We start from the raw sequence: 12,953 nt of genomic DNA, 5'->3' as shown, positions 1-12,953 counted from the left end.
CAGAACGCAACCACACACTTATTAAAAAAAAAAACTTTATAAAGTCAGGCAACACTAACCAGGCTTAGTGTGATTCTGTTTATTTGTACCTTACTTTGACCATCCGTTCACTGTTATTGATCATTCTGGAGAGCAGGCAGACGTTTTGTTTTGTATTATAGCAGCTATCAGATGGAATCAATAGATGGGCTGCACAGGTTGTCATGACTCATGTCCGACTATCACAAGTAGAATCATAATGAAAAATACGCCGGTAAAATATGCCGGCTTATGCCACAATAGGATAGCAACAAGTAGTCAAGATAGTCAGTTTAGCTTCGGTTGCTATGCTAACATCACCCATTATATACCAGAGAAACTTTCATAACAACGTTGTGATGCCAAACAGCGGGCAGCACTGCAGCGGTCGGTAAATGCCGCTGAAACACATTAATAAACAATGAACCACGGCACTCTGGAGAAAAGTACAAGGGTTGAGAAGTAGTTATTTAATTTAAAGTGGACCTATCATGCTATAATATAATAATATAGTGTAGGACCATACCTATATAAGGCATATTTATACTTTTTTTTTTTCAAAATACCTAACAGATCATGCATTTTAGCCATGCCTCATTTCACTTTTTTACCCCTGTTTTTGCAAGGGCTGATTCTGTGAGAACAGCACCACATACAGGCCTGGCATATGTACTACAGCGTCTCCAGCGCTTTCGAACGGCAATGGCCGTGGCTGTCTCCTCCTGATTGGTGGAGTTGGCCCAATAGCCGTAGCGCCACTGTCCTGACGTCAGGACAGTGTTCAAATCTGGATCAGTTTTTATCAGATCCGTTGCAGCCCCTTTTTTAGAGATTTGGGTATGGAGGAAAATAGAGAGGGTTGTGTTTTCTGACACTTGGTGAGTTCCCTGGAACACCGGGGACACATATTCATGTATAAAAGACGTACAAAAGTGCATTTTGCATGATAGGTCCCCTTTAATCTGGCTTCGTATGATTCAAGGCCCTGACACACCAAGCAGTCACCAGAGAACTCGCCGACGCCGACGCCGACTGTTGCGTCGCTGTGTTCTCCTGCGTCTTGGCCATGTGTCGCACTGGAACACACCGCAAAGACTTCAGCCGAGCACGTACGAACTGCGCATGCGTGAGTGGCAATAACTCTCCTTACCAGCAGGCGGCGGTAGTGTGTATTCGTCATTCAAAAGAGGCAACAACCGGAAGACAGAGAAGAAGAACAGACTGCGTGATCTAAACAAACAACAAATAGCGTGTGCGTTCCATTTTCACTGTCGTCCATCGAAAACATGTTTCGTGCGGTACTGGAGCTATCAGCCATTGGAGTGTTGCTTGTGGAAGACATTCTCAAGCAACAGTTTCGCTTCTCATGCACTGATTCGCCAGCTAATCAGAGTGATTTCTTTGTCCGACTGCCTGTGGCAGACACACGGCCGATTCAACATGTTGAATCGGCCGTGCGTCGGCCATGAAAGGCCAAATAAGGCGTGTCATGGCCGACGGTGCGGGACACACCAAATTGAGTTTGGGGGGCACACTTCGTCGTCCGACTAACGAAAACGGCCGATTTCGGCCTGGTCTGTCAGGGCCTTAAAAGCAACACGATCATCGACCCGACGCCGTTGGGGAGAAGATCAGCGAGGTAAACGGTGACGTCATGACGCAGCAGCGGCAGCACCAGTCGGGCTCTGGGAGCTGAAAAGAAAAACCGGTTCCGAACCAGAAAAGCTCTAGAACGGGAACCGCGTTGGTGTGAAAGGGGCATAACACAACCTGCTGATACACAAGCACATGAACACATTTGTCGCAAAGTACATTTCATTGTAGCATTGGGTGAAAATGTTTTTTTTTACGGAGGCTTCACAAACAAAAACAGAATTTGATTCTAGGATTTTAGTATTTATCTTTTTTACCCTTTCAAATAAACAGAAGCAGCATGTATACATGTACTTTTTTTGTTAACCCTGGCTTAAGACAAAAGCACTATGTAAACCAAATATCTTTAAAATACAATCCACAGAAAAAATATGTCATTGTGTGTAGAGGACACATGTCACCAATGTTGCTTATTGCCTCTTTTATCCAAATTGGTTTCAGGCCATAAATCAACATGCAGGTCATTCCAATACTCTTTTACATTAAGGCTGTAACAACATCCCTGCAGACTCTAAAGAAATAATTCCAGTAACCTGCGACACTCATTCCCAGAGTCACAAGATTCTTTCTCCAGCCTTTATATATAATCATCACTTGAGCAATATAGGTTATTTTTTATTTCCAGCAATTTCCATGTGTTGAAGCAATGAGAGGGGAAAAGCAGGAGAGGAGAGGTGATAAGGCAGTTTCAGGTGAGGTGGCAATGAAGAATTATGTGTGTCCCCTTCATCACCTAACCCTAACCCTCACGCACACACATTCATGCAAACGCAAGCATGAACACCGCCTTGATTAAACCCCACAAACATGGATTGGTGGGCGTGTCCGTGGACCACGAGTCTAATTGAACTGTCTCTCCTTTACAGGATGGAGGGTTATGGAGAGAATGATGAGGACTAGATTAAACAAGCAGGAGGAATAGTAATAGAAAAAATGCATAGAAAAGAAGCAACTGATGGGAATTGACGGTATTATTCAGTCTGTCCTTTGTCAGGGGTGTATCGTCATGTCTGGAACATCACGAAAACAATGTTAAAGAAGAAAATTGTGTCCTGTCCTATGTTTCTACATCCTACTGATTGTGGAATTGCCATGAACATTCTTACATATATTCAAGGTCCCCATGATAACCCTTTAATGGTTTTGGGGTTAGGGTTGGGGTTGGGGTACCCTTCTGCCCCGTTATAAGTTTCACTTTTGTGTTTCAGAGTGAGGTTTCTTGACCACTGTTGGTTGGATTTCCATGTATTTGTACGGATGGCTTGTAATAACTTTCATGATCTCCTGACTGTTCCTCAAGCGCCAAAATCAAGTCAAATTGAATTGAAATTATAGCAGGAAGCTAACAAGGCTCTGCTAGTTTTGCCTTGATATATTGTTGTCTATTAAGTAATTTCTTTAATGGATTAATCTCACTTGGTTGACTTGCACCAACAGCCACACCTTCAACATCTGCGTGACATCCACATTCAGTCTGAATCCGGGCAGGAGTCTCGCTTGATTTTATCGTTATGTTCAATAATCATTTTTAATATGTAGACGTTTGCCCAAATTGATTTGGTATTTGTACATTGTAATTGTATTAGCCTTGACCCTTGTTTTCGGTTTGTCTGTTAGTCTGTTTGTCAGCAGGACTATGGAAAAACGACTGCTGATTTTCATCAAACTGTCTGGAAGGGTGTAGAATGGGCCAAGGAGGAACCCATTAGATTATGCAGCGGATCCGAATCACGCGCTGAAAACACAAGTTTTTCTCCTTTTTCGTTAACATTGCGAGATAAGACATGACCTTTGAGGGGGTTTGCGCTACCAAATGCCCTTCAATATATTTGTATAATTTGGAAGAGGGATTTGAAATGGACACAAATGAATCCCTAAACTATTGTTATCTTTTTTCCTCATGACTTTTGTATAAGAGATATGACCCTCTTTATATCCTAACCTCTAGCTAGGATCTATCGATCTTTATACTCACACTCATTGCATTTGATGACAAACAAAAGGTTTCTTTATAGGCCATTTTATAATTCCTACCTCTTCTGTACAATGCTCTTAATTTTTTCCAAATTCTTAATGTCTTATTGTACAAGTCTATATGTGCAAACTACTACAAACACATTTAATTTAGCTGACTTTTGTCCAATTTATAATTATTGCATTTAACCATGAAGATACAAACTCCAAAGGGAAGACTCCTCTCTTTATAGCTTTAATGCTGACGCTTACATGTCAATATGGATAAGGGTTGTTCATATGGTTCACAGTGTATACCCTGTAAAAGTAGAAAGCTCCTCAAAGATAATGGCATAGGAAGAACAATTGTATGAATCAAGTTGCCTATGTTACTTTTTGTACTCAATAAAAAGTATTGCAAACATAGATCGTAAGAAAAATGGTTCACATTCACTCAAAACTTCTTACAGAGAAGACCCATTTGGTAGAAGGGTTTAAACTAACCATCATGTATTTGCATTAAAGGAAGAACATATTTTGGGTAATGGGTATTTTGGGAACCTGACCCTACAGAGCAGACTGGGTGTCCCACAGAGCAACAGATGTTTAACTACTCTCCGCAGCCTCCACTCTGCCGCCCCTGTCTTTGTGTGTTAACCAGCTCTACGTGTGTCTGTCTCCTCCTCTTATTCACAGGCCTCTGTTTAGCACTAATTAGCTATGTGCCTCCTCTCCTCTCCCCCTCCACTTCTACCCTGAAGCCTCGTCTCATTGTACTGTCATCTCACTGTTTACCGTGCTAAGTAATAATCATCTAATCTGGGCTCTCCTCCTCCCGCCTCCCCTCCTGTCCCTCCTCTTCTCCTCCTCCGCTCCTCCCTCTTGTCCTCCTCATTATGGCCCGTTCTCAGTTGTGACAGCTGTCATTAATCAACTCATTTTGAACGATGTTGAACCTTGCAACCCTGAACACCCACCCCTGTTCAACCAGGAAATGTTCTATTCCCCTGCGGTCCATTAGGCAATCACAGCAAAACTGGGGCATGACAATAGATACAACAATAGCAACCAAAAGCAGATATTAGACTATAAACCACAATAGGACACAGACAGCAGGAGAACAACAGGCTTTTTTATACTCTATCCGTTGGGGATTTTCTTATAGCTTCAATGTCTCCTGGGATAGTTATATCTTAGTTCACTAACACACTGGTCCTATAAATTAGTGTCACTTGCGTCACTAAAGTCACTGTTAAGGTTAAGTAACTCAATTTGCAATACTTTGATATAAACACACAGGTCATTCTTGGTAAAGTATCGCTCTCGGAACTAGATTTGATTCCATGTATGTGTCTGGCAGCAGTTTATTATGAACTTTATCCAATGCAATAGTCAATGTCCAATAAAATTACGAGGCAGCTTTGTTTTTTGGGCAAATTGCCACTGCAATTCATGTGATTCATAAAAAACAAGCTCTTGTGATCAAATAAGTGAAATCAAATCAGTTTTGATTTAGCCTCTCCCATATTCCTGTGCACCACCATGCAAGAATGGTGTAACCTTTTTGCCTCTATGGAGGCCTGACAGAATCGCCCACTGGGTTAACCTCTCTTTCATTTGTGTATGAATAGAGGCGACATGAATGGTTCTTTTACAGCTAAGGGTGGAGAGGAGCTTTAGCCTAGTTATTTTGAGTCTCCCAGACGTTCTGTTGTATATTTTGACTCTGTGGTGTGTTGCTCTTGCATAGGTTTTTTTCCTGACTGTAGTTTTGCCTCTTTAGGAAAAAATACAATAATTAAATGTCAATTTGATTAATACTTCAAACTTTTGGATACTTTCAAGTAAAGTACATTTCTCTACCACAGATAAAAACCAGCAAGACAGCTAAAGAAACAAAGCAAAGTCAACGTAAAAGCTAGCTGATGAGCCACAGCTAGCTTTAGCACTAGCTATGTTTACTTGTTCATTTCTTTCCCTTATGTTTTATCTATTATATAAAAATTGAAATTAAGATGTAAGGACATCTCAGTGACTCACTTTATTCCAAATGACTAAATTAGTTGCTCATTTTAAACAAGATAGAGAATACCAACCTAGCTTAACCCAGCTAATGCTAATGTAACCATCTCAGCAAAGTAACAGCAACATGCCCTCTGTGTTTGACTTGATTTATATCACCTAAATGTATTAGATTGTATATCAATTGAAAATATTAAATAAATGTAAAATATTGACTTCAATATGAACATGAATAATATGGCAACACAGACACCTGGCAAAACAAATTGGGATTGCAAATAGCGACAATAAAAATGATTTATTTCAACAAATTAGTTAAAAGGGCCCTGACTTCTGACCCCTGGTTTAATAAATGCTGCTGCAGATGAAGGAATGCCATTTATGAACAATGTTTCCATATTAATCAGAGAAGACATACATAGGTTGACCTCATACACCTGATCGCTCCATCCTCAGACGGAGTATATGACTGTACAAAGTATCACGTTATGGCTGCATTATCTTTCTGTGAATTGATCAAAGCTATGTGAATACAAAGACTCTTTTGTTAAGGGCTATTAAAATGGGCACTCAATGACTATAAATCACAATTCCAATATATAGCCTACCAAAGAAAATATCTCTCAGTGGTGTGAAATGTCATGCGGCATCTTTATCTTTGCGGGACCTTATCTCAAATGGTGTGATATTTGAGCTAGGATATCAAGATATATAGTACAAACTTCATTAAATGGTGAGCTATATCCTCCCTTATCTTATAGAGATCAGATCACAGAGTATTAATTATTTTACAGCTGGCTTTTAAAACTGCAGTCCTTTCCTGTTCACACATTACTGTGACCTGTTTGATCATAAATGGCAGTGGAAAACAAATTACATAATTGCAACAAAAAAATCATTTATTTTGACCAAATTAACAATTGAGTAACCTTTAGTTTGCAATGTATATCATTCATTAAAAAGGTTTCATGTTAAATATTCTTATTTATAACAAAACATGTAAATTATTACATATAACCAAATGTTGTTTACAAATGTTTCCCAAACAAGTATGCAATATAAAAGCCACAAAAATAAAATCCTGCTTTTGCAACATCAGGAACATTTGATAAAAATGCATATTATAGACTCATTTATACTTTTTGATGGTGACAAGCAGGTATACGGACGTGCCTGCACACACATCCATAATCCTTTAAGTTTATATGTTGGGTAGTCCAGCAGGTGTTGGTGTGTTTGTCTTTGAGGTGAGTGCAGTTGGTTTTCCCAGGCCCCTGACTGTGTCTTATCAGTCCTGTATAAACCAGCAGGAAATCACCACTGGTTAAACTGTGGCAGATAGAAGCAGTTCGGACACTTACGTGGAACTGAATAGGTCAGGGGATTTTCTGGATCAGGTCAGCTTAGGTATATATCTTCTGCAAAGCTATACAGTAATATATAACATTTTTGCAATGTGCAGTTCACAACAGTTTACAATAAACAGTTTGATCAAGTTTCTAGCTACTATTTGCACATATATTACATCATTTTGTTTCATATTAAAATGTGTATATTGATGGAGTAAACACCAGACAACTGTTACAGGATGTTGTGTCACCTGTCCATACATTATTTGTCTGCAGGGAGAGAAAATGAGTTTGCTCTCTGTCAGTTTACTGCCCCTCTATCTGCTTCATGGTGTGGTGATGACCGATAATCATCGCAGCAACCACTGATAAGAACGGTTGGGTTTCTGTCAATCTTAGCAAGCAATAAACTATAATGAAGACTAAGTTGTAAAATTATGTTTTTGTCAGATCTCTAAAGTGAGATGAAATGAATTACCGGAGCATGACTGTAAGTGTTTTATGTGTGTGTCTCCATGTTTGTGAATGTAATACATATAACACATGTGTGTGCAAGATATTGGTTGAGGAAATTGAACCTCAAGCACACCTGAGACAGGGATATAATTGGAGGTCAAACTGCCAGAAAGATAACATAAAGAAAGTAAGAAAGAAAGAAAGTATAATATTATTATAGATATGGATTATTTCACAGGCAAATAATTAGAATTGTGAATGCTTGAGAAGGAAGGAAACAAAGACTTACAACTTTGCTGTATGGAAAAGCATTTATCTTGGATTCAACTCATATAGGTGATACAAGTATGCACCAATGCCTATAATTAACCCTTAAAATAAAAATAATATATACCCTTCCCCTGTCCTGTGCTGCATGGCTCTGGCCAATCACAACGCAGCAGACTTTATAACGCTCGTGGGTGCGAGTAATTTCCCAGCTCACTGCTGGAGTGAGTGAAGTGGTTTTTACGCACAAGCCATAAGTGGAGTAGGTCAGAGAGATTTTTTCAGGGGACGAGGAGTGACAATATAGCAGTGTTTGTAAACTTTAAGAAAATACATAGTGTTCTCAGAAAGAAGTGCTTCAAAGTTCATCGTGGGACAGAATGACTACCACCATGGAAAAATCTAAAAACTTTCGCATTGACGCGTTGCTGGCACACGACGTGGAGCAGAGGACGGACAGTGATGGTGCGTCCCCGGGGTTGTACTACAGCAGAAGCCCCGGTGGCAGTCCTGTGTCAACCCGTGGCTCGGAGACGCCCTCCCCACGTCCAAACCCAACAAACTACTCTCCAGCCCAGCCAGGAGTACTATCCAAGTCCCAGCTCTTCAGCCTGTCCCAGTCAGGATACACTGCTCTACACCATGGGGGTCTCCTCGGTATGCATCCCGCTTCCATGTATCCTCTGGCGGCCCTCGGAGGCCAGCACCCCGCCTTTATGTACCCCGGCTTCACGCAGCTGGTCCAACCGTACCATGAGCAGCTAAAGGGGGCACACATGGCCGCGACGCACCCGCTGGAGCCCTGGATCAGGGCCGGGATGATGATACCCAGACTCGGAGATTATGGAGGTGAGTGCATCTCGTGTAGTTTTAAACTGTATCTATTTTACTTCCTGTAATTTAAGACGGTCGAAAAACTATAATGCATGTTTAACCATTTCAGAATTTGTGGATAAGACTTTTAACAATCCCATTACAATGACATGGATATCCAAAAGTCATAGATTAGACAAAAATAATAATAATAAAAAAGAATAACAATTTAACACATAAAATGAATTATAATGTCATGTCATATGTTTTACAACAGAGTTCTATATTTATATAACTGTAAATATTAAGTAGTACTCTTTAAAACATCTTATTTTATTTGGATTATTGTTGATTACATATTCCTTATTGTTATTTTACCTAATTTATAGAAACAGGATAATTTTCAATCCAGGAAATAGCAGCATTTCTAGTTTAGACCTTAAAATCAAATGTTTCCTTTTGAATTATGTTATTAAACATATTACAATTATGTATTTGTTTGGTTCATTTTTTTGTAATGGGTATTGTCAACTAGTCAGCTAATATATTTATATGTTTCGAGCCTCCTCCTCACACCTGTGTGTTGGTTCTGGCTTTAAAAGGGCCGTGACATTGAGGTGTTGTCTTTTATGGACAATATCTCATCAAAATAACATGCAACATTTACCGTAAAGGTAGCACCTGAAATAGACCTACTACTTAATCAATTGATAACATTTGGTGTTTTCATTAAGGTAATGGTCTCCTATGTTATGGTTTATTACCCCTCCAAAGCAATATCCTCTCACCACGACCTCACATCAAGGCAATAAATGTTAACGGATAGAGAAAACATGATATACAGACAGGAAGACAGACAGGTAGGGAGGCCTTAAAAAGGCAAACAGGGAAGTGGAAACCAAACTGGAAGATTTAAAAATGCTTTTGAAAAAATATCTTTAAAATTATAGTTTTCTTTGGGTGTATTTGTTTCACTTGGGCCTACTGTATATGCATCTATCCTTTTTTATTGGCCCACTATCCATAATATTGTAAGAGAGGTATAGTGCTCTTACAGAAATTGATTAAAAATGTTCAAATGTAAACAAGGACATGCACAAAGAATAACCTGTCTTTTTCTCTTTCCCTCATAGCAGCAGCCCATGCTGGTTTGTTGGGGAAGTGTCGGAGGCCCAGGACGGCTTTCACCAGCCAGCAGCTGCTAGAATTAGAAAACCAGTTCAAGCTCAACAAGTATCTGTCCAGGCCTAAGCGCTTCGAGGTGTCCACTTCACTCATGCTGACTGAGACTCAGGTAAGAGAGCCTGTAGCATGTTTTGTATTGAACTGTTTTATCCCCTGCTATACATCATTTCAATGTGTGAGTATATTCCATAAGTCGCCAAAGATGGAATAACTTCCAGATAATAAAGATGCTTTTCCAGAGTTTGTGTAACAACATTTTAGTATTGCACCTTATGCAGCATTAACTGTGTTTATAATGCTGAATTTTAACTATCTTCTATCTGTTTAGTATATTTAATTAGTTTAATTGTTTCTTGTGTTATAATGCTTTTGCTAAGTACTTTGATTTGCCTTTCTGTCTGAAATGTGCTGTATAACTATACTCAACTATTTTGCTTCTTCCTTGTCTCTAAGTTTTATTTAATCATGACGTCCTGTTTTATAACATTCCTATGGAAGAGGATTATGGTCACATGAGAATTTTATATGATTTAACTCATAATTCTGAGTCTAAAGTCTTAACTCTGATTTTAATCCCAGCCCTCCAAAAAAAAAAAAAACACATGTGGGCCTAAACTCCATACATTCCGTAATGTATACATCTGTGAAAAAGGAACATCCTTTGTTGCAGCCTGAACCCCCACTACTAAACTTAATATTTGTACACAGTTTAACTGTCATGATTCTTCTCGTCCTTCGCCAGGTTAAGATCTGGTTCCAGAACAGGCGTATGAAGTGGAAGAGAAGCCGCAAAGCCAAGGAACAAAAGTCACCTCTGACTGACACAGAAAAAGCTGCCATGGATATACACAGTGCCAAGGCTCAGAGTGATTCACACAGCTCCAGCCTGGAGGATGAAGAGGAGATAGAAGGGGATGATGAGGATGAGAAAGAGGAGATAGAAGTGCTGAGGGCGGCTTCTTTAGGCTCCGTAGGCTTCTCGAGGCACGCTGGAGGAGGAACAGGGAACTATTACTCAGAGGAGGAGCCGGAGGAAGAAAGCCCAAGAACAAGAAGTGGGATTTTCCCATAGTTGTAAATGGCAGCATGCTTTTATTGTACGTCTTTTTATGTTTATTACTCTTAGGGACGATACACAATGCAATCAGGTGCACAAACATGGTGGCATGAAGAGGATCATTCATTTCTCAAAGCCCTGCCCATAGTACTATACATCCAAAAAAGCAAAAGGGTACCGTCATCTGCACAACAGGCCTCATATTAAACTAATCTCATTATACAAGAATAATGCCACATTTGTGTTCCTCGACATTTATTAACAAATAATTCTGATTTATAATTTGCGCATGATGAACGTAGCCTCTTTTCCTGTCCTATCATCTGAAATGAATTAATTTATCTTTATATGAACATGTACTTAAACTGTATGAATGGGGGGAGGGGGGGTAATAGCACTTTTATGGAAGGTAGTGGATGAAGAGACAGAAAAATTGACTTGGAAATCATGTTGTAAAGAGTGTCAGTGTTACATTGTTATCAGGACATGCCGGTCTGTTACACATGTTGGATACATGTTCCCATCAATTGTTATTTTGTTTTTCATATTTTAAACAAGAAATAACAAATAATAGATTCTTATTCACCCTGGTAAAGTTAAGGGCATAGGGTGTGGAAAGAAAATACCAAGATGTTTTTTTTTATGTGACTGTATAATATACAATTATCTTCTTATAACAGCATGTTATATTTAGTTATTTACACAAAGAAAGAGGCTGCACGTACTGTATTGTATTTTACATTTCATGTTAAGGCATCTACCCTGTATTTTGTAAAATCTTCTCATATTAAGCATGTTATGATGTCAATATAATTTAACATTATAGACTTTAATATATTTCACTTTTAAAGCAATTCTAGTGGTTTTTGTGGAGATAAATAGTTCAATAAAATTGAATTCATGTGTGATGAGTGATGAGTGCATTCAATTTCAGACTGAGACTAAATGCAATCTAAGACAGAATTTTTCTGATTATGCAGTTTTTAATGGGATGGTGTCACTTCTTTATTACTGTCAACAGTGGTGTAAAGTAACTAAGTAGATGTACTCAAACACTGTACTTAAAGGTGGGGTATGTAATTTATTTCAGAAACACTTTTCCATGGAATGCTCTTAACATCCCGATAGCAATGAATATCTTAAGTGCTTTGACAATAACTACATACAAAAATGTCATCTGTGGAAGCCGTGGCGCTGTAAAAAGCACGACCAATCATTTTAGCCGGCCCGGCTAAAATAACTGGATGGCCTACCTGCCTGTCAGCCTTCCATCTGTGCACAAACTTATCTCGTGCCCTCATTGGTCATGTGCGCGTTCGTGTGTGTTGGAGGAGGGGCTCTGTAAGGAAGTCTGAAGGAAGAGGCAGATTTTTTCCGGTTGTGTACTTTCAAATTCTAGCGCACTCGAGCTGGTTCCTCCAAAATTACATACCCCACCTTTAAGTACAATTTTGAGGTAATTGTACTTTACTTGAGTATTTCCCTTTTTATTTTCTACTTTGTAGAGTTAAATCGTGTACTTTTACTCCACTACATTTATTTAATATCTTTACAGTAGCTACTTTGCAGATTTGGATTAATGATTTAAAATATAATCAACACTTAAATCCAATATTGACTGTTTGGGAATATCGGAATCTTGGCTAAAACAGTCGTCACCATCCACTCTTGTATCTATGTCAGGATATAATGTGTTTAGGAAGGACAGACTGAATGGAAGAGGAGGGGGTGTGTTGCTTTATGTGAGGAATAACATTACTTGTAGGGACATTGCTCTTCCAGCTAATATTGAGTTTGATTGTGTTGGTGTGGAAATCACACTTTCTGAGGAAATGTCCCTCACCATGATTTGCCTATATCGACAACCCACCGCTAAGGTGGATTTCTATGATCAGGTAAAACTCCTGCTGAATTCCTGTGACTCCAACAAAGAGCTAATCATTTTAGGAGACTTTAACATAAACTGGAATGATAAACAAAATAGAAAGAACTTAAAACGGATCACGGATAAACACAACTTAATACAACTAATGGATCAACTGACTGGAATAACCAAAACCTCCAAGACAATGACAGATTTATTATTTACTAACAAAGCTGACAGAATAGTTAAAACCTACAACTTACTGACTGGTCTTTCTGACCATAATCTTATTCTTTTTACCAGGAAAGTCACAAAA

The 12,953-nt window shown here is 39.0% G+C and overlaps 1 protein-coding gene across 1 annotated transcript; it reads left to right on the top strand.

Moving 5' to 3' along the window:
* Window positions 1-8,035: 8,035 nt before the first annotated feature.
* On the top strand, window positions 8,036-11,514 carry LOC117485608 (motor neuron and pancreas homeobox protein 1-like). Its single transcript, XM_034134206.1, has 3 exons — window positions 8,036-8,567; window positions 9,665-9,825; window positions 10,459-11,514. The coding sequence occupies exons 1-3, from the start codon at window positions 8,099-8,101 to the stop codon at window positions 10,786-10,788; spliced, it is 960 nt and encodes a 319-aa protein (XP_033990097.1). The 5' UTR covers window positions 8,036-8,098; the 3' UTR covers window positions 10,789-11,514.
* Window positions 11,515-12,953: the final 1,439 nt, after the last annotated feature.

The sequence above is a fragment of the Trematomus bernacchii genome, unplaced genomic scaffold (assembly GCF_902827165.1).
Source record: "Trematomus bernacchii unplaced genomic scaffold, fTreBer1.1, whole genome shotgun sequence".
Taxonomy (NCBI): Eukaryota; Metazoa; Chordata; class Actinopteri; order Perciformes; family Nototheniidae; genus Trematomus; species Trematomus bernacchii.
This window is presented reverse-complemented; position numbering and strand designations above follow the sequence as displayed.